General features: G+C 41.8%; 1 protein-coding gene across 7 annotated transcripts in view; it reads right to left on the bottom strand.

Annotated features, from left to right (window-relative positions):
* Nucleotides 1-472: 472 nt before the first annotated feature.
* Nucleotides 473-20175, bottom strand: part of SMARCAD1 (SNF2 related chromatin remodeling ATPase with DExD box 1) — a 64865-nt gene continuing 45162 nt past the window's right edge. For 3 of the 7 annotated variants that reach the window (XM_084855635.1, XM_084855636.1, XM_084855637.1), the window contains 14 exons: nt 19816-19906; nt 17969-18068; nt 17343-17402; nt 17083-17158; nt 15680-15815; nt 11356-11493; nt 10926-11021; nt 10643-10760; nt 10340-10461; nt 9315-9503; nt 8179-8297; nt 7301-7483; nt 5985-6094; nt 473-2347 (listed from right to left, as the gene is read on the bottom strand). In XM_084855635.1, the coding sequence (XP_084711761.1) occupies nt 2286-2347; nt 5985-6094; nt 7301-7483; nt 8179-8297; nt 9315-9503; nt 10340-10461; nt 10643-10760; nt 10926-11021; nt 11356-11493; nt 15680-15815; nt 17083-17158; nt 17343-17402; nt 17969-18068; nt 19816-19906 (1600 nt within the window). In that variant the 3' untranslated portion in view covers nt 473-2285. Of the gene's footprint in view, nt 2348-5984; nt 7484-8178; nt 8298-8388; nt 8551-9314; nt 9504-10339; nt 10462-10642; nt 10761-10925; nt 11022-11355; nt 11494-15679; nt 15816-17082; nt 17159-17342; nt 17403-17968; nt 18069-19815; nt 19907-20175 lie in introns of those variants that run through there. The other 4 variants (XR_014791978.1, XM_084855639.1, XM_084855638.1 and 1 more) reach the window with 4 other exon arrangements.

Below are 20175 nucleotides of genomic sequence, written 5' to 3'. Positions count from 1 at the left end.
GAAGATAGATTGGGAACTATTGCTAGATTTTGGAGTGATCTGCAGTAGATTGGCAGGAGTTTGACTTCCAATGGTTTAACAAAAGCAACCCAAAAAGGTCCCTCACTCCGATTTGGTTGCTGAAACAAAGGAAGTTCGTGGCAAAGAACAGCAGTGGATTTGTGGGTGAAAGGACTGCGAGATCAGTGCTGGTCCTGAAAACAAATTCTTGGGTTGACATATGGCAGGGCTCCCGAACTTGGCACCCATCAAGACCTCCAATGGTGGCCACAAAGCTCTCCCTTCCCTCACCCCTTAAAATTGTTTTTTGGAAAAACCTTGGAAAATGTTAGGGCAATCTTCTTGCTCTTTTTCTACCCCTTTGCATTGCTATTTCCCCCTCCCTCCCAGCCTTTACCCTTGCTATTTCTCTCCCCGCTACCTCTTTAACTCACTGTTTCTCCCCTTCCTAGCCCATTTTTCTCCCCCACCACTCTTTAGCTCATTTTTGACTAGCCAGGCCCCCACAGCAGGCATTATGTGAGTAGCCACATCCTCCATGGGAGCCAGTTTCTAGTGGTGTCCACAGAAGTTTCTCAAAGTCCCAAATGTGCCCACAGGTCCCAAAATGTTGGTGACCCCTGATTGATGATATACTGATGAGTTCAGTAAGCTTATTATTTGACTTAAGTTATCTTTGTTGATTTTGGGTTTTTTGTTGTTGATTTGTTGCTGTTGTGTTCTTTAGTTGATGCTGGCTTATCCTCATGGCGGTTTTTTATAATGTTGTACAAACCACCTTGGGGACCCAGTATAATGGGTCTAAAGGTCGGTTTATATGTATTATTTATTTAGAAGAATTACTTGTATGCCACCTTTCAGGATACAAATTCTACCAAGGCAGCTTACAAGTAAAATAAAAATAATAAAATCACAACAATATTAATAAGTTAAAGAAATAAATCTTCCCATAGGGAATTGGTGGAAGATTGCCCCCTTGCCCTGGGGGCAAGGAAAGTCCAACTGGAACAGGAACAGGTGTTTGGTGTTACCCTCATCTACCTTCTTCTCTATCCTGGATTTCTTCCCACAGGGCAGTTGTTGGTAGATGGCCCTATTGGGGCAGGGAGGGGTAGGTGAGTCCAGCTGGGGCAGGCCCTGAGGTCTTCTTGGCCTGCCCCCCCCAACACATTAAATAAATAAAATAAACGAGAAGCCTGACAAACAACAACTGAAAGGAACTGGGCATGTGGAGGGAGAAAGAGACAAGGAAAATAGATCCGTCACTCCAGGACAGTGAAAAGACAGGAGGCAGGTTAACACTTTATTACATTTATATTAGATTGCAAGCCCATTAGGTATAGTCTGCCCTTTTTATACATTTTGTACAGCACCTAGTATTTTAAGCACTTCAGTTATCATCATCTTGCCTCTTCTCATAGGAGATCCATAAAACCATACAATTATGCCTTAACAAGAAAATTCATAAAGTCAATAAATTTAATATATAATCCATACACTTAAACTAATTTGACAACTGAAAAGGGATTACAAATGCACAACTGGTTAAAACATTAAAGTAATATGCTGTAAAAATATAATAATTAATGGTTCTCAGAGCTTTCTGAAAAAAAGACTTGCGATCTACCACTATCAAAGCTTGGACTCAGGCAGTACTTGGACAAAGAATTCCGAAGAACCATGGCTACTACCAAGAAGGCCTTACCGCAATGCTACCATATGTAATACAAGTTAAATTTGAAGAGCTTAAACTTTTGCCATCCCCTTCTGCATTTCAAATAACCATTTAGCGAAACACAATCTGTTCAGGACCAACTTTTATTTATGTGAACAATTTGATACAAAACATTACAGTACTTCAAATAAAAACAAGTTGAGAGACAACAAATATGGGCATTTCAAATAAGGCACATGTAAAAAAAACACATCCAGTGAAATAGACAGGTTCTATATATATATTTGGAGGTAGAAATAATTACAAAAATATGGAACAATTTTAAGCATTAGCAGTTCTGTTAGAACTAGGGTCCCCATTTAAAAACTGCCTTGGTAAGATAGCTTATGTGGCATTTTATGCACTACATTTTTGTGGCAACTCTACGTTTGCTTCTGAGTACCAGTAGTGGGGTGGGGGTAAGAACTATGCCATGAGCAATACAACAAGGAAGTTACAAAAAGTTATAAATGTCCATACAAATGTATTTAAAAACAAAAAGTTCTTGAAGCACCACATTTTATTTTTTCTCAAATAAAAAAAGATATCTACAACGCTTTTCTTTATATTATTAGAGACCTAATGATGTTTTTAATAGTGTTGCTATATCGGCTGGAATGGCCCCTTCTTCTCCTGCAGAATAAAAGGAATGTATCAGAGTTGCACATGTAAGAAACATTTCATGCAATTTACTATTTATAGCCTAAGCAATTGAAATAAAGAAACATCCTTTTCTGCAAGCTTGCTAACTTCCTAGCAGGGAAAACTCTCAGTAATTTGGGGTTAACGTGGATGCTACATTAATGTAAGATGGAACAAGGGATGCAAGGGTTGCTTGGCTGGTATACTTGTAAGTAAGGATGGATGAAAGTCCCTTACCTGGTCCCACAGCTTGCTTCGCGGTGGGGGGGAGGCGCTCTGTTTCTCCTCCCGAAATTCTTGGTGGGAGGGGAGGCGCCCTGCCCCTCCCGGCCGAAATTCAGGCCGGGGGGAAGGCGCCCCATCCCTCGCCGCCGAAATTCAGGCCGGGGGGGAACACCCGTCTCCCCGGCCGCGAAATAAAAAAAGTAAATTGTAAAAAAATAAAAATAAAAATGATAGGCTACGTAAATCGTTACGTAGCCTATCACGGCTAGATTTTCAAAGTCAGCCGTGATAGGCTACGTAACGATATACGTAGCCTATCACGGCTGACTTTGAAAATCTAGCCGTGACAGGCTACGTAAATCCCTACGTAGCCTATCACATTTTTTTTTTTTTTACTTTACTTTGTAATGGCGGTAGCCGGTTGGAAGACCAGCCGCTGCCCCCGCCACTGCCGAAACGCTGCCGGGACCCGCCGCCGAGAGGGACATTCACAGGAGGTAAGTCCCATCCCGGAGGGGTGGCGGGGGGGTGGGGGTGGCGGAGAATTTCCCCAACAATTTCGGGGGGCCGAATGCGTTGGCATTCGGCCTCCCGGAGATTCGTGGAGAAATTCTCCACCATCCCTACTTGTAAGCCACGGATGTAAACCAATCTATGTGCTCCAAGTGACTCTCCAGGTTTTGCACAATCGTTACTGTTCTGCCTGCTAGTATGTTCAGATTGTGATCCAGTATCCGAACTAGCACAGCCGAAAGCTGGTATTTTTAATGCCATGTCACAAGCTGCTTTCGAAAGTTTGCTGAGTTTTTGAAGTGGTTTGCTATGCGGCATGGTAAGGGGCTATTTGAGAAACACCACCTCAAAATGCATTTGGGAGTGCAGAACTACAGTTGCATTATTCTTTGGATTTTGACCAGGGAGATGGGCAAAAAGAGTAAAACTTGGTTCTGTACACTGCCAAGAAGTCATAAAATACAATACAATACAATACAATAAAGGTGACGTATTAGCTTTTCAGCAAATGTTACCACCCAGTTTCTGCCTTTGGAAAAGAGTGGCAAACAAAATGAAGCAAAGAGCTCCAGACTAAACAATATGGGACATTCTACTCTGGGAATATCATGCAATGAACTGTGTGTTGAGCTGAATGCACAGTCTGAACATTCATTCCAAATAGCAACATGCTGCTTTATTCCACTGTGTCTAATTTCTTTTGTCTATTAAATATTTGTCTTTTAGGACTCTTCTTTCAAAATGTTTTAGAAACCTATGTGGGAAGGAGAAATAACAAGGTCTTTCTCCAGCATCTATTAAATGTACAGTTAATAATATTGAGAATTATCTGCAATTACACCAGCTGTTTGTGCTGCAAATGAGCTAAACTAAATTTTGCTTGAACTGAAGATACCGTTGTATTTCATAGGGCTGTGCACGGACCCCTTGCTCTGCTTCAGGTCTTCCAAAGCAGGCCCGCTCTGCTTCAGACCAATTCTGACCCCCTCTGCTTCAATTTGGATCCGTATACAAAGTGAGATTCGGATGTCTGGATGTCAACATTTTTGGTGTTTTCCCATTGACTTGCATGGGAACGGCCATAACTTTTTCAGTTTTTATGACACATATATGAAATTTTGGGAACTCTCAGCCCGCCTGGAGGGCATCCCAATTGCCATAGTTCAGACAGTTTGACCCAGTGGTTTTTGTGCTAGGTGCAGGTGAAATTTGATTTTTCCCCCACAAAAACTCTCAAAACAAAGAGCTATACCCTTTCACTGTTTCTATCAGGATCTGCTCAGTCTGGGAAGCTCTGCAGCTCCATCTGGGGGCCAGACATAGAAGGCAGTCTGGCTCACAGTATTTGCAGGGTTAGGGCATGGCCCTGCAGGTGCTCCCAGGTCATAAAATAGTAGGGTTGGAAGGGGCATACAAAACCATAGAGTCCAACCCTCCTATAATGCAGACCAGCTGGGAGTCTCAGGGAGACCTATAAGAGCTTCCTCTTTCTTTCAAATCTTGCCACAGCAACATGAGTCATTGTGGTGGCAATATCGTGGTCCAGTTGCTTGTTCCTGATCTTTGCTATGCCTTGCTGGTTCTTAACCCCTGCCTGTTTGGACTCTGCTTTTGCCTCTGGCCCTGCCATACTAGATTATAGAACCATAATCCTAACAGAAGAGAAAGGGTTTTTACATTTTTTTTAAGGGAAAAGAGATAAAAAATGGGAAGGGAAGCAATACAGGAATTGAGAAGGGGAGGTGGTGGGGAGCCAAGAACAAAGAAAGGAAAGTACTATATTTATAAAAAATCTAGACAGAATCGAAGTAACGGCAAAGTAATGGTTGAGACAGAATTGAAAAGGTGTGCGCGTGTGTGTAAAATAAGTAACTACAGTGAAATTTTCTGGATGTTTAAGTGAACAAACAAAAAGAATGAACGGTACACCTATTACAGAACGGTGGGGTGGGATGGGGAGACACTAACATAGCTGTCATAGCATGCACTTTCTTCTCTGCTTCATTCTGCCAAAGGAGAGTGGGAAGGGTAAGGCTTTCTCTGCCATACCTAGCAGAGACTGGCACAGTTGCTCTTGGTGTCTGCAGCAGAGGCAGGATAGGACTGGAGCCGAGAGAGAGATGCCATGGAGCTTCCCTCTTGGCTCCCATCTCATCCTGCTGCCATTGCCGCCACCACCATCATTGCACACAATGGCAGCTTGTCAGGGCAGCAGGAGGCCGCTCAACTATCAGGCAGCTTGTGCACCCTAATGAATCGTCTTGCGTGCACCCCACTTTAGAGACCGCTACTCTAGCTTCTAGTCCTCTCCTCTCCAGTAACACCACCTCTCTCACAATTTGCAAATGGAGGCTGTCTCACAGCAAAGCTCGCTCTCTCCTCCTCCTCTCCTCTCCCCACCCCTCCCGGTGGCCGTATCTATCTCAAATCGATACTTTTGGCACCTCCGTCTCTGCTCCCCTCCCTCCTCCCGCTCCACAGGATCTTTCATAAGTTGATACATTTTGGAGACAGCCTGTCTGGGTTACTCAGAAGGCGTAAGAAGAGCTCTGAATATATGAGGTGGACCAAGGCGCCACGTAGGTGACCCACTTCGGTTCAAGGTGCCTCGGTGCTGTTCTGATCTGCTTTGTAGCAAGAGGAGGCACCTCCGAATCAGCCTGCTTTGCCTTGTTATTCGGGCTTCAGACGGAAGCAGTGCACAGCCCTAGTATTTAAGATCTCTATAAAAATAACACTAGCTACACCTGACCACTAACTCTTTATTTCCCTCCGCCATTAATCTTCTGGCACAATGAGCATAACAATAACTCTTCTATCTCAAATAGTTTTGGACCCAGACCTGCTTCTTACAACTTAACATGTACAAAACTATCCTGCAAGAACGTACCTGCATCTGCTGCTGTCATGTCTTGTTCTAGTTTTAACTTTTGTTGACTAATTCTGAGCATGGATTCCTCTATAGTCCCTTTACTTATGAGCCTTATAACTTTCACTTCTCTAAAAACATACAAAAAAGAGTGAGTTTATTCATATAATTATGTAAATCAATATTCCTGATTTTCTCACAAGAATATTTCCATTTAAATCTCACATGAGTCTTCAGAAAATAGTGCTTGTACAGTATTGTTGTTGTGGAGAGGGTGAGTGCCTCATCTTATATACACCACACTGAAAAAAAATAGTATGTCAATATAAACTCAGTTCTAAAACCTCTGAGCGAACATGCACGTTGCCACAGAAAGACAGTAAGTTTCAGAGCTGATTTAGATCTGAGGTGGCTCATTTGCACATGCAGTGTCACAGATGTAGACCCAGTTTGCACATCACAATTATTCAGGTATTTTTTAAAACCCTGGGTAGTTGTGAACAAGCAAGAGTGAGAGAGTAAACATGCTGGCTCCCAGCTGCCCGATCGCTCCCACTGAACTAAACAATCACGTGTTCCAACTTTGAGTTGTCTCTCCCTGAACAATCCTGAGTTCCATGTTCGGACATCACAATAAACAACTCAGGGATGAAGTGTCCGTGGTTGTTTAGCAACTCCCATTTGCAGCGGGAGCGATCGAACATCCAGGACCCAGCACACTTGCTCCTGCTCCTTGGTTAGTTGTGATGCGCAAACCAGGCCAGAAACTGCGTTGTGATTCACACAACACCTTTCAATGGAGACAATTTATACATTCAGGCTCGAGTCATTGAGGGATAAGTCAGCAAGTGAAAGAATACTTTAACCAGGAGCCTCCAGTTTGCAAGGGTTAAGTCTTGGTACCTGCTCCTGCTATGCTCCTGTGCATAGCGATTTTCCCCATCATCCACTCATGTGACATGATAAACACAGAACTGGCCCACCGTTTCAAAGGTATAAAAAGCAATTTCTCCATCAGCTCATCTAAGTGAGACACAGTGAGCGCTGCTGCCAGGAAACAGTGTCAAGCCTTTTTCACATATACTGGTACTATGGCCAGCTTAAAAAAAATGCAGGGAGCGGGAGAGAAGAATGAAAAACGGGTAATGGATTTATCTTACACCATGCCACCTATGCCAGCTTACACATGTGTACACTTGCACTCATCTTAAATTCCATGGGCAATCCAATCTTAAATTCCATGGGCAATCCAATACTTGTAAGTAAAATAAAATCTGCACCATGTATGACTATTGACATTTGTCCTTGTAAATTAAACAAATAAAAAAACAACATACCTAGTTTGTCCTACTCTATGACATCGGTCTTCAGCCTGCTTGTCGTTGTAAGGGTTACAGTCAATGTCATGAAGGATAACCACATTGGCTGAGGTCAGATTAATCCCAAGACCCCCAGCTTTAGTTGAAAGCAAGAAGACAAAGATACCCATATCTGAATTGAATTCATCTATCAGATGTATCCTACAGAGAGAGGAAGAGGGAGACAGAAAGCAAAGTAGTCATACCATAAGGGGTAGAATACATGCATGTTCACTTACTGACTGTAGCATCAATCATAGGTGCAAGTGAACCATCACAGATCTCACTCCACAGACATACCTTTCTTATTACCTGAAACACAACGCATTTCAATGGCGTCAGCTCACACATTCATCAGCCAGTCACTGAATGCAAATACACACACACACACACACACAGAGCTTCTCAGTCATCTTGACCATTAGTCATTTATATTCTTATTTCCACTGAATCTATCTAGAGTTATACGTAGGTCACCTGTGCATTGTGCAATTACTTTTATTATGTTTGTTTTAAGCTTTATGGCGATCTCTCTAGTTCCCTTTGTTTTATACATCATATAAAGGGAAGAAACTGCAGTGTGAAATTATACAGGAGAATTATTCAACTTCAGAATGATTTTAAAGCATATGGAGATGGATACCTTTATTTAAATTCGTCCTTGATTACATTAAAATCAAGGGTATGAAATTAAAACCAAATTGTTTTAAAGCAGTTTTTTTATTAACTCTAGGTGTTCTGTACTTCCTCCCTCATCGTCAGTACATACCCAGAGTCAAATTCAAATAGGGGCAAAAATGAACATTAGCTGGTCCTAAAAATGGTGCTTTTGTATTATCATGGGGACTTTTACCTACCTGTCGGCAATCTGCGTCTTTCCATCCAGCCTAAGGTATCGATGTTGCTGATGTTTCAGAAGAAGCTCTAGGATGTCCAGCATCATAGTAAATTGGCTGAACAGCACAACTCTGTCACCCTAAGAAGAGAAAGAGCACACTTCATTTAAGAAAAATTGCGTGTATACTTCAGAAATAAGAGCACACAAAAATAAGAAGTTTGGTTTATACCTGTATGCCAATTTGGTGCATAGTGTAGGCACTTAAACAAGAGCCACCTGAAAGCCAGGATTCAAATTTCTGAGGGGCTCCGACATGCATATTAAGCAGTGGGCCAAGCAGGACTACCCCATTCTCTTCCATGCCAGGGAAGAGTCCATGCATACAGCTTCACTGGACCAAGAGATAAACAGTGTACTTTTTTAGCTGAAAACCTGTATCTAAGCACTTGCTAGTAGTAATTCGTAAGACATAAGCAGAGCCCTACTGGGGACATTCACAGTATACTGCCAAAAAACCACAGAAATAGGCTGAAAGTGCCCCAGGATTACACTAATTTACCATAGCTTAAATAGCACAAAAATGCTGTGTGAACACACATACCAAATTTTAGCAGATATTCCTCTCAAGGGCTGAAACCTTGATTTAAGATATTTTCTAAACAATGTTTATGTTTAAGGCTTGAATACTCAAAAGCAAACTAATGCAAATATTTATTTGAACAATGCAAGCTTTGTTTTTGTTACAGGTATTCTGCCCTTTCTCTGAGAGAACTGGAATACCTGTTTAGTGTACCAAACCTATGAGGCACCTTCCTGGTGGAGAGTCCCTATGCAGATATTACACTATCCATGGGTAAATTGGGAGCAGGCAGGAATTTTAGCAAGGATTAATGACAAACCTGGATAGAGAGGGCTGAAGAAGGGAGTTTAAGACCCTACAAATAACTGCTGAGCACCTCTTAACCCTGGTTAGCGGTATATCTACTGCATTGCCCAATGACCCCCACAGTCAGGGATTTGAAGTAGGGCTTCCCACGTTCAAGCTCAACACTCTAATGGTTTTATGCATGCTTTTACGACATCAGAACAAGTAACAATTAACTTCAGCTCATTTATGTATAAGATGTGCATATTGTAGATTTTCCAAAATATAACCTTTTCTTTGAAGTCTGACAAAATGCGCGTCAGTGTTCTAAATTTTCCAGAATCCAAAATCAGATCCATCTCAAGCTTGAAGTCATTAATATTTCGATACTGTTTACAAAGCAAATGCAATTCGTAATCTGTCATCACAGACATGTCTTCAAATATAAGGTCAGGGTTTGCTTCACAGTGTGTAGGCTCCTAAAAAAGTTAACGAATGAAGCAAGTTATTTAGGAACTACCAAGAACATTAAGATGCAATTTCATCTGTCATTTGTGCACATATTGTTATAAAGCCATCTTGTCAAATCTGAAATATGGTTCATATTAGCAGAGTTAACTCTTCAAACTCTTAAACCTCCCATCCCTGAACTCAGCAGTCCTGATGCCTAGGTTTACATTTTTAAAATCCTGACGTGGGTGCAAGTCACGCAATTAACACAGTATGTAGTTGGGTCTTAAAAGCGGAAGATTCCAAACTCCTCTTCTTGGGTGGGCAGGAGGAGGAGAGCACAGGGGGGAGTGTGCGAGCCCAAGGCTTGCTGCAACTCCCTCATGTTGCACTAAGCCAGACTTTATCATAGCCTTCCCCAACCCGGTGCCTTTCAGATGTTTTGGACTTCATCTCCCATCAGACCCAGCTGGCATGACCAAAGGCTAGGAATACTGGTAGTCCAAAATATATGGAGGGCACCAGGGGAAGACTGCTTTACAATGACGTGTGAAGAGGCTATATTGTGTCTTGTGCGATCACTCTCCAGTGTTTCCCATCCATTCATGATCATTAATACCAACTGTGGGCATAAATGAGAAACTTGGACTCGAACTTCTTCCATCCCACACTCTGTGACCCATTTACAATTCTAGCCATTTTTCCCAAGGAAGCCTGATCTATTTAGTTGATTCCATGCTTTAATCATCATAACTTGAATAATGCTGGATACACAGCTGAACAGCTGCTATTTGGTGAAAATATATTCATGACCAAATTAAAATGAATCATGAGCGTGCTGCATTATTTAAATTCAGCATCTTGCCTTCAGCATGAGTTTTGACATCGTCTTAAGTTTTTCAGATGTATAATACTGGCGGTGTAACAGAGGATGATTGGCCATTTTTCTCAGCTGCATCATGACATTGCCCATTTCTGAATTCTTATCTACGAAAAGAAACAAATGATATAACATGAAAATATCCACTGAATTAGACTACTACCTACAAATGTGTTCAGTAAAACATGTTGCTGTCTTGAGTGATATACACACATCCAAATGAGCTCAGCATTTCTGCTCTGTACTACAGGACAGAAGAAGCAGAAGAAAATTTAAACACCTGCATACCTTGATTGTCAATAGATTTTTTTAAGCAGCTGAAGAGATCCTGGTATAGTTCTTCCTGTTTCTCAGACATTTCACACCACTCAACAATATCTTTTTTGGGAGGTAGCTGCTTGAGCACCTGGTGGACCAAAACAAAATTCTGAATTATTTGGAGACTATACCACGATCCTAACATACTTACTTGGGAGCTATTTAAGGTAATTAATTAAGACAACTTGATTCCTACTGATTAGTTCACACTGCAACCTAACACAACTAGCATAGGTTAAAAATGAAGACATACCTCTTCTTTTACTCTTCTCAGGATGAATGGTTTTATTATCTGCTTGGCATGTGCAATTCTCTCCTTTTCATATATACTGTGCTCCTCAGATGCTTTCTAGGCACAAAAGAACAAAAGCATAAACTGTATTTTACTTGGTGAATGTTAACATGAGAGAGAATGTTACTATTCACTCCAATGGAATGTGACAGAGCTCTAACTGTGAATGTTTTGATCCAAAATATACTGTGGTGAATGGCTGCGATTTCTAGAAGATTTACTACAGTATAGCCCCACTTGGCAAAAATGGGAGTATTCTCAAGTTTGATGACTGCATGGTGACTTTCCAGAAATATATTTTGGGCTTGTCTGTTAGGGTAAGATGAAAAAACAGTTTTCACTATTTAATCTGTGTTTCTGAGCAGTAAAAACACATTTGAAGTATACTTACTGCTTTAGAAGAGAATATTCTCCGAATTTCACTGGTACTACTACTGAACATGTGTGGCATCACAAAATTCAAGAGGGACATAAGCTCGAGAAGATTGTTTTGAACTGGAGTTCCTGTTAGCAGCAAACGGTTTTTTGCCTATTTTCATAATAAAAAAAAATAGAAAACAGCAGTTACAAAATGAGATCAGCAGTCTCTTCAAAGTGATACTGCATCAGCAGAATAATCTCATTGTTGAGAAATTTAATACTCTCTGCTAGTTATATCTTAAGAAAATAACTGGCTGATTTCTTGGTGACATTCTGTTTAGTCTTACTTGAATGAAGGAGCAGCTGCAAATAGGAAGATAATGGTTTCATTTGGATGTAACAAATGAATGATTTCACGTTACATGGAGCTCTCATCAGCTCTCTCCTCCTCCTCCTCCTCTTTAACTAAATACAGTTTATTATGTCCAAACATGGACAAACTGCGGTAAGTCTTAGTGATGGTTTAGGGAAACAAGCCAACTTCATGGTTTATGAAGGTGGCTTGCTTCCATAAATCAGGTGTGGGCAGACTTCAGGTTTGTGGAACATACTTTGCATTTTTTGCTGGAATCCCAAGGTCCACCAAATTGGTGGTTCAGGCAAGAGGCAGAACTAGTTATCTACTGTACCCCATAAGCCAGAGATGAGGAATCTCTGGCCAGCAGGCTTGATAAGGCCTATGGGGAGTCCCCACCAGCCTAGCAACTTCTTCCCCTGACTTCACCCCACCGCCCCACAGAGAAAAACTCTTATCTCCAATCAACAGCTGATTCGAGGTAAGTACTTTCCCCTGTGTAGTACTGAAAAAGACTCTCTCAGTGCTTAGATGCACATGGTTGTACAGGAAATGCTTCCACACTTTACTCAGAAGTAAGCCCTTGTTGTTCAGTCGTTCAGTCGTGTCCGACTCTTCATGACCCCATGGACCATAGCACGCCAGGCCTTCCTGTCCTGCGCTCTCTCCCGGAGCGTGCTCAAGTTCATATTCATTGCATCCGTGATGCTATCTAGCCATCTCATCCTCTGCCGTCCCCTTCTCCTTTTGCCTTCAGTCTTTCCCAGCATCAGGGTCTTTTCCAGGGAGTTTTCTCTTCGCATTAGGTGGCCAAAATATTGGAGCTTCAGCTTCATTATCTGTCCTTCCAATGAGCACTCAGGGTTGATTTCCTTTAGGATGGACTGATTTGACCTCCTTGCAGTCCAGGGCACTCGTAAGAGTCTTCTCCAGCACCACAGTTCGAAAGCATCAATTCTTCGGCGCTCAGCCTTCCTTATAGTCCAGCTCTCACAGCCATACATTACTACTGGGAAAACCATAGCTTTGATTAGACGGACCTTTGTCGGCAAGGTGATGTCTCTGCTTCTTATTATGCTGTCTAGGTTGGCCATAGCTTTCCTCCCAAGGAGCAAGCGTCTTTTAATTTCATGGCTACAGTCACCGTCTGCGGTGATCTTGGAGCCCAAGAAAGTAAAATCTGTCACTGCTTCCATTTCTTCCCCTTCTATATGCCAGGAAGTGATGGGGCCAGATGCCATGATCTTCGTTTTTTTAATGTTGAGTTTCAAACCAGCTTTTGCACTCTCCTCTTTCACCCTCAACAAGAGGCTCTTTAGATCCTCTTCGCTTTCTGCCATTAGGGTGGTATCGTCTGCATATCTGAGGTTGTTGATAATTCTCCCAGCAATCTTAATTCCGACCTCTGATTCATCCAACCCGGCATTTCTCATGATGTACTCTGCATATAAGTTAAATAAGCAGGGTGACAATATGCAGCCTTGTCGTACTCCTTTCCCAATTTTGAACCACTCGGTTGTTCCATGTCCGGTTCTTACTGTTGCTTCTTGACCCTCGTACAGGTTTCTCAGGAGACAGGTAAGGTGGTCTGGTACTCCCATCACTTTAAGAATTTGCCACAGTTTGGTGTGATCCACACAATCAAAGGCTTTAGCGTAGTCAATGAAGCAGAAATAGACGTTTTTCTGGAATTCTCTTGCTTTCTCCATGATGCAGCGAATGTTGGCGATTTGATCTCTAGTTCCTCTGCCTCTTCTAAACCCAGCTTGTACTTCCGGTAGTTCTCGGTTCGCATACTGCTGAAGCCTAGCTTGTAGGATTTTGAGCATCACCTTGCTGGCATGTGAAATGAGCGCAATTGTGCGGTAGTTTGAACACTCTTTGGCATTGCCCTTCTTTGGAATTGGAATGTAAACTGACCTTTTCCAGTCTTGTGGCCACTGTTGAGTGTTCCAGATTTGTTGGCATATTGAATGCAGCACTTTAACAGCATCATCTTTTAGGATTTTAAATAGCTAGGATGGAATACTGTCATCTCCGCTAGCTTTATTGTTACTAATGCTTCCTAAGGCCCACTTGACTTCACTCTCTACGATGTCCGGCTCAAGTTCAGTGACCGCACTATCATGGCTATCAGGGACATTCAGATCTTTCCTGTATAGTTCTTCTGTGTATTCTTTCCACCTCTTCTTAATCTCATCTGCTTCTGATAGGTCCCTGCCTTCTTTGTCCTTGATCATGCCCGTCTTTGCACAAAACGTTCCCTTGAGATCTCCAATTTTCTTGAAGAGATCTCTAGTCTTTCCCATTCTGTTGTTTTCCTCGATTTCTTTGCATTGTTCACTTAAGAAGGCCTCCTTGTCTCTCCTTGCTATTCTCTGGAACTCTGCATTCAGTTGGGTATATCTTCCCCTTTCTCCCTTGCTTTTCGCTTCCCTTCTTTCCTCAGCTACTTGTAAAGCCTCATCAGACAGCCACTTTGCTTTCTTGCATTTCTTTTTCTTTGGGATGGATTTCGTTGCTGCCTCCTGAACAATGTTACGGACCTCCGTCCATAGTTCCTCAGGCACTCTGTCTATCAGGTCTAATCCCTGAAATCTATTCCTCACCTCCACTGTATATTCATCAGGGATATGATTTAGGTCATACCTGAACGGTTTAGTGGTTTTCCCGACGTTCTTCAATTTAAGCCGAAATTTTGCAAGAAGCAGCTCATGATCTGAGCCACAGTCAGCTCCAGGTCTTGTTTTTACTGACTGTATGGAGCTTCTCCATCTTTGGCTGCAAAGGACATAATCAATCTGATTTCGATATTGACCATCTGGTGACGTCCATGTGTAGAGTCGCCTCTTGTGCTGTTGGAAAAGAGTGTTTGCTATGATCAGCATGTTCTCTTGGCAAAACTCTATTAGCTTTTGTCCTGCTTCATTTTGTACACCAAGGCTATGCCTGCCTGTTATCCCGGTGATTTCTTGACTTCCTACTTTAGCATTCCAATCCCCTATGATGAAGAGGACGTCTTTTTTTGGTGTTAGTTCTAGAAGGTGTTGTAGGTCTTCATAGAACCGATCAACCTCAGCTTCTTCGGCCTCAGTGGTTGGGGCATAGACTTGAATTACTGTGATATTGAATGGTTTGCCTTGGATTCGTACTGAGATCATTCTATCATTTTTAAGATTGTACCCCAGTACTGCTTTTCCCACCCTTTTGTTGACTATGAGTGCTACTCCATTTCTTCTAAGGGATTCTTGCCCACAATAGTAGATATGATGGTCACCTGAATTAAATTCGCCCATGCCTGTCCATTTGAGTTCGCTGATTCCCAAGATGTCGATGTTCAATCTTGCCAACTCATGTTTGACCACCTCCAGCTTACCTTGATTCATTGATCTGACATTCCAGGTTCCTAAACAATATTGTTCTTTACAGCATCGGATTTTCTTTTCACCACCAGACACATCCACAGCTGAGTGTCCTTTCGGGTTTGGCCCAGCCGCTTCACTCTTTCTGGCGCTACTTGGAAACACCCTCTGCTCTTCCCCAGTAGCATATTGGACACCTTCCGACCTGAGGGGCTCATCTTCCGGCGTCATCTCTTTTAGCCTTGTGATACGTTCCATGGGGTTTTCTTGGCAAGAATACTGGAGTGGGTTGCCATTTCCTTCTCCAGTGGACCACATTTTGTCAGAACTCTCTGCCATGACCTGTCCGTCTTGGGTGGCCCTGCACGGCATAGCTTATGGCTTCACTGAGTTACGCAAGCCCCTTCGCCACAACAAGGCAGTGATCCATGAAGGGGGAAGTAAGCCCTACCATGTGCTAATAGAAGTTGACCAGGTAAAGGTGCATAGGATTGCAGCATAATTGTACAAAACAAGAATATGATTACAACCTACGCACATCTTAAAACTATTTCATTTTGACACAGTGATTAATAACACTTTAAAATGTAATGTAACATTTGAGAGAAAGTGCCACAAGTAAGGGGGCAAAGTCTTACATTAATAGTCATTAGGTGTTGATAGCGTACAGAGCCCATGTTTTTTAACATATGACCTTCATCAAAGATTGCATAATTAAGTTTCATCCGGCGAAACAGACTACGGTCTTCTGGACTGCTAATTGCACAATTATACCTATCAAGAGAGCAAACATCACTTTATATACAAATACAGAGAGGCAGCTGCGATAGAACAATAATGTACTTTTCACCTTGGTTCCCTTCATATACAGCAGTGAGAAAAAGTTTGTGAACCCTAATTATAATGACAGAATTATGGAATTCCATAGTTGATAATTACAGAAATTCCATGGTTGTATCATGATGGCCTTCGTGAATCAAAACCACTCCTTTTCTAAACATCCAATAGGGTTCATATTAACCAATTCTGTGTCTTGTGAAATAAAACAATGTATAAATTAGGCAAACAATGAGTATTTAAGAGTCAGGGTATGTGCAAAAGTAAGTGAACCCCTGGTTGCATCAGCTCAATTAAAGGGAATAATTAGAATCAGGTGTTTAGGTAATTAGATCTTCAGGCATGAGTTTGGGAGGCCCACCTTATAAAAGGATCAGAAACCTCATGAGTTTCATCTTCACCATGCAGTTGTGTGGAAACATGCCATGCCACAATCAAAAGATATCTCTGAGCACCTCAGAAAAGCAGTTATTGCTGCTCATCAGTCTAGAAAGGGTTACAAAACCATTTCTATGGATTTGGGGCTCCACCAATTCACTGTCAGACAAAATCTCTCCAAGAACAACCTGGTGCATCATCCAGGAAGTCAAAAAGAACCCCAGAGTAACATCCAAGGATCTGCAGGCCACTCTCGCTTTGGCTAATGTGAGTGTCCATAACTCCACGCTCATAAAAAGACTGAACAAGAATGGTGTTCATGGGAGGATCGCTAGGAGGAAATGATTGCTCTCTAAAAAGAGTATTGCTGCCTGCCTAAAGTTCATTGAAGATCACACAGATGATCTCCAAGACTTCTGGAACAATGTTCTCTGGATAGACGAATCAAAGGGACATTGCAAGCCCCCCGCAGAATCCTTTGAGTGGGGATGGGTTGGGTCACAGAGTGTCATAAGAATATACTTTGCTTACACTGTAACAGTTTTTCTCAATGCAACTTTTCCCTTCTCCATAGGAGTGAATGCTAACTATTCCCTTATATGGGAGAAAGGGAAGAGGTGCGCATGCAGATACCATAGGAGTAAAAAGCTGTTTCTTGTGATCCCAGTCATTGAGAGTCAAGCTTACTCCTATCTGTATAGCTTCATAATGGATTCTACAATGGAATGTTTGGAACTGATTCAATAGGCAGAAGTTTCAGTGTCTGGTAGAAGAGCTGGACCGAAGTATCTTGTTAGGCTAAGTTTCTCACAGTAGCTATACTTACGTTGTCACGATCACATTGAAATCCACAACTTTATTGTGGATATCCATTCTGAGATGCCGCCTGTCTTCTTGAGATCCTAGGCAGAAATAACAGTTCAGCAAATACTTTTCTTTGCAGTTCTAGAGAAGCCTTCAAAAATTCTCATGAACTTTACTGCAGATCACAACTTTGGGTTGTTATGTTACATCTGGACCACCCCTGCCCCACATATTAGCTATATTTTAGCTACAAAAGTTTCATCTTGAAACAGAATTTCTTACCATAATAAAATAAGACTTGGAGTTCAGGGCACCACAGGTTAACTTCTCTTATCCAGTTATCTATTTTTTAGAAAGGGATCAAAATCATTACAGAAGAGGGAGTTAAGAAGTGTACATACGGATCAATATTAGTTCCAACTTTCTTTCCACTAAACTACAAATCTAGAATACTGTTTTGATTAGATTCACTGTTGTGCAGTGGACAGGGTACATCTGGGCAAAGAACCACCAAGTTCAAAACCCCACTCACCCATGAAGTTCATTGGGTGCTCTACGGTCAGTTAGTATCTCTCAGACTAAATTAGGATTAAGAAGTTAAGGCTGTAATTCTATACACACTTACCTGGGAATAAGTTCCATTGAACTCAGGTATACTTCTGAATATACATGCATATAGGATTGCACTGTTAATGTGGAAATTCCATGTGTGCTGCCCACAAGCTCCTTGGAGAAAGAATGGGACGAACATGTAATAAAATTGTGAAATATTTTTTTAAAGTGTAACATGCAATTGTTGTATGTTTACTTGGAAGTACGTGCCACTGAGTTCAATGGAGTTCACTCCTTTGTAAGCTTGTTTAAAATTGCAACCTATGTAGAAACAGTTTATGAAATTTCTTACTCACCTATTGTTGATGCTGGCACTACAATCAAATGTGGACCTATATCACCCACTTGGTAAAGATATGCCAGAAATGCAATCGCTTGAATGGTTTTTCCTAAACCCTAAGTGAAAATTAGAGTAATAAAATAGAATACAGTTACATTTATGATATGATACTGTGGATTAATATTTTGCTCTTTAATTGTATTTCTCAAGCCATTTCTGGTTCTAGGATTGAAACACTTTTATCATGTTATTAAATTCTACTTTAAGAACCACACTTAACTACAATAAGGCAGAGAATGCACCACATCACATTACAACCTTTGAACGCTTAATACACTTTCAAGTACTGAAATGTATTGACTTTTCTGCAGGCGTAACAATGCTTTCTTCACTACGTATTTCCATTAGCCAACTGGGTTTGTTGACCCATTTCCCCTCACTCTCTGGGCTGGTTTGCATGATCAAACAGCCCACCCTGGTTTATATAAGCCACAGTGGCTGGCCATCATTTTGAATTTTCAAGCTATAGCTTGCCATGTCATCCAAAACCAGGGACTATGGGTCCCTCGCATAATCCAACAACAGACTATGAGTTATGCAAGGGTTGTTTAACCTTTTCATAACCCAAGTTCCCTGGGTTCAGATGACACGACAAGCTATGGCGGTGGCCTAATTAGTCAAAAACTGCCCGGCATGTGCTGTGGTTCACCATGGCTTAAACAAGCCACAGTAGGCAGTGGTGATCATGTGAACTGGGTCTCTGAGTACGTCTTGGCCCTCAGTTCCTTACAGGCAGCTGCTGTTCATCCACCCATAAGTGTCTGTCTGTCTCACTTTCAGTACAGGCCGTTGATATTTTGGAATCCTGGCTAAAGTAGTAGCTTACAAATTGAAGCCTGACCACATCAGTCTCTCCTCCCTATAGTTATAAAGTCACTAGTTCACTCTTCTTCCTCCCCACATTCCATTTGTGATCTGGACTAATTCTTTCAGCACTAGGGATGTATGGACTGTGTAAAATCTGCTGTCTGTATTTCGCAGATTGTCAGGTGCCTCTTCTTCTGTTGTCCGCCCACAGACGGATACAAATTTTTTTTTGGTGTGTGGAAAAATACGCAAATCATTATGTAAGTGTTTACATAATTAACCTTAATATGTAATATTTAGTGTACTGTCCCCCCATTCCATTCAACGTTTCCTCAGCAGAAACCTACGTATTTTCCTACAAATTTATATGCGTAAATTTCAGGAAAGTAAAACAACCATCCGGAAGTCCACGGACTCGGTGCTGCCTGAGGGGGTCACTCTGCAGTGGATTCTGCATTTTGGAATTTTAGAAATCTGAGATCATTTTAGTCCGTCTTGAATTTCTCCAGCATCCCTATTCAGCGCCCAGGTCCTTAAAGATGGCAGCTGCTCACCTATCTAGACATGCCTCCCTATCTCACTCATACAAGCCAAGAGACATTGGAAACTTGACATTAATTGCTAGGGTATCTCAGAATTTCCCCTACTTTCCTCCCAGAGAAGCAGCAGGCTCTTCCGCTACTGCCCAACCCAGCTTAACCTTGTGTACGTATATGTGAATTGCTTCCATCACCTTTCTCGTTAATTTTTATGGTCCAGTAACTAAAACTACTGAATAGCCAGGCATCAGCCCTTTGGCTAGTCTCTCCTAATCTCTGCCCCTCCCCCACACCCGCTGCTACTATCTAGTAGAAGTACTTGCGCCAATGCGTACTTCAAGGAAACTTCTTTTCCATCTCCTATTCCACTCTCATCCTGCATAGGTAAGGCCAGCCCTAGGCAATTTGCTCAATGCTGGGTCAGACAATTATGAATTGTCGTAATGTTTCAACTTACCATTTCATCAGCTAAAATACCATTCAGTGAATGCTTATGCAAAAGCGCTAGCCAATTTAAACCAATCTTCTGATATGGCTTAAGCTCCATGCTGACAACAGAAAAGAAAGTACATTATTAATTCTTATATAAACTCAGAACTAGTGACCTGCAGTTCATCTGATATGCAGAGTAGCAGCGAAGAGATGGAGCTACAATCAAGAAGTTCCTGGTTTGAATCTTGCCAGTGCTATACATTCACTAGGTGGCCTTAGGCAAGCCATTCATTCTCAGCCTCAGCCCCTCCCCCTGCCCCAAACAATAATATGGGAAATAATACTGACTGCTGTGAAGCTTATGACTACATAATACACATACAGC

Source organism: Heloderma suspectum, chromosome 5, assembly GCF_057233095.1.
Source record: "Heloderma suspectum isolate Gila_16-S chromosome 5, 16-S_ref, whole genome shotgun sequence".
In the NCBI taxonomy this organism is placed as follows: domain Eukaryota; kingdom Metazoa; phylum Chordata; class Lepidosauria; order Squamata; family Helodermatidae; genus Heloderma; species Heloderma suspectum.
This window is presented reverse-complemented; position numbering and strand designations above follow the sequence as displayed.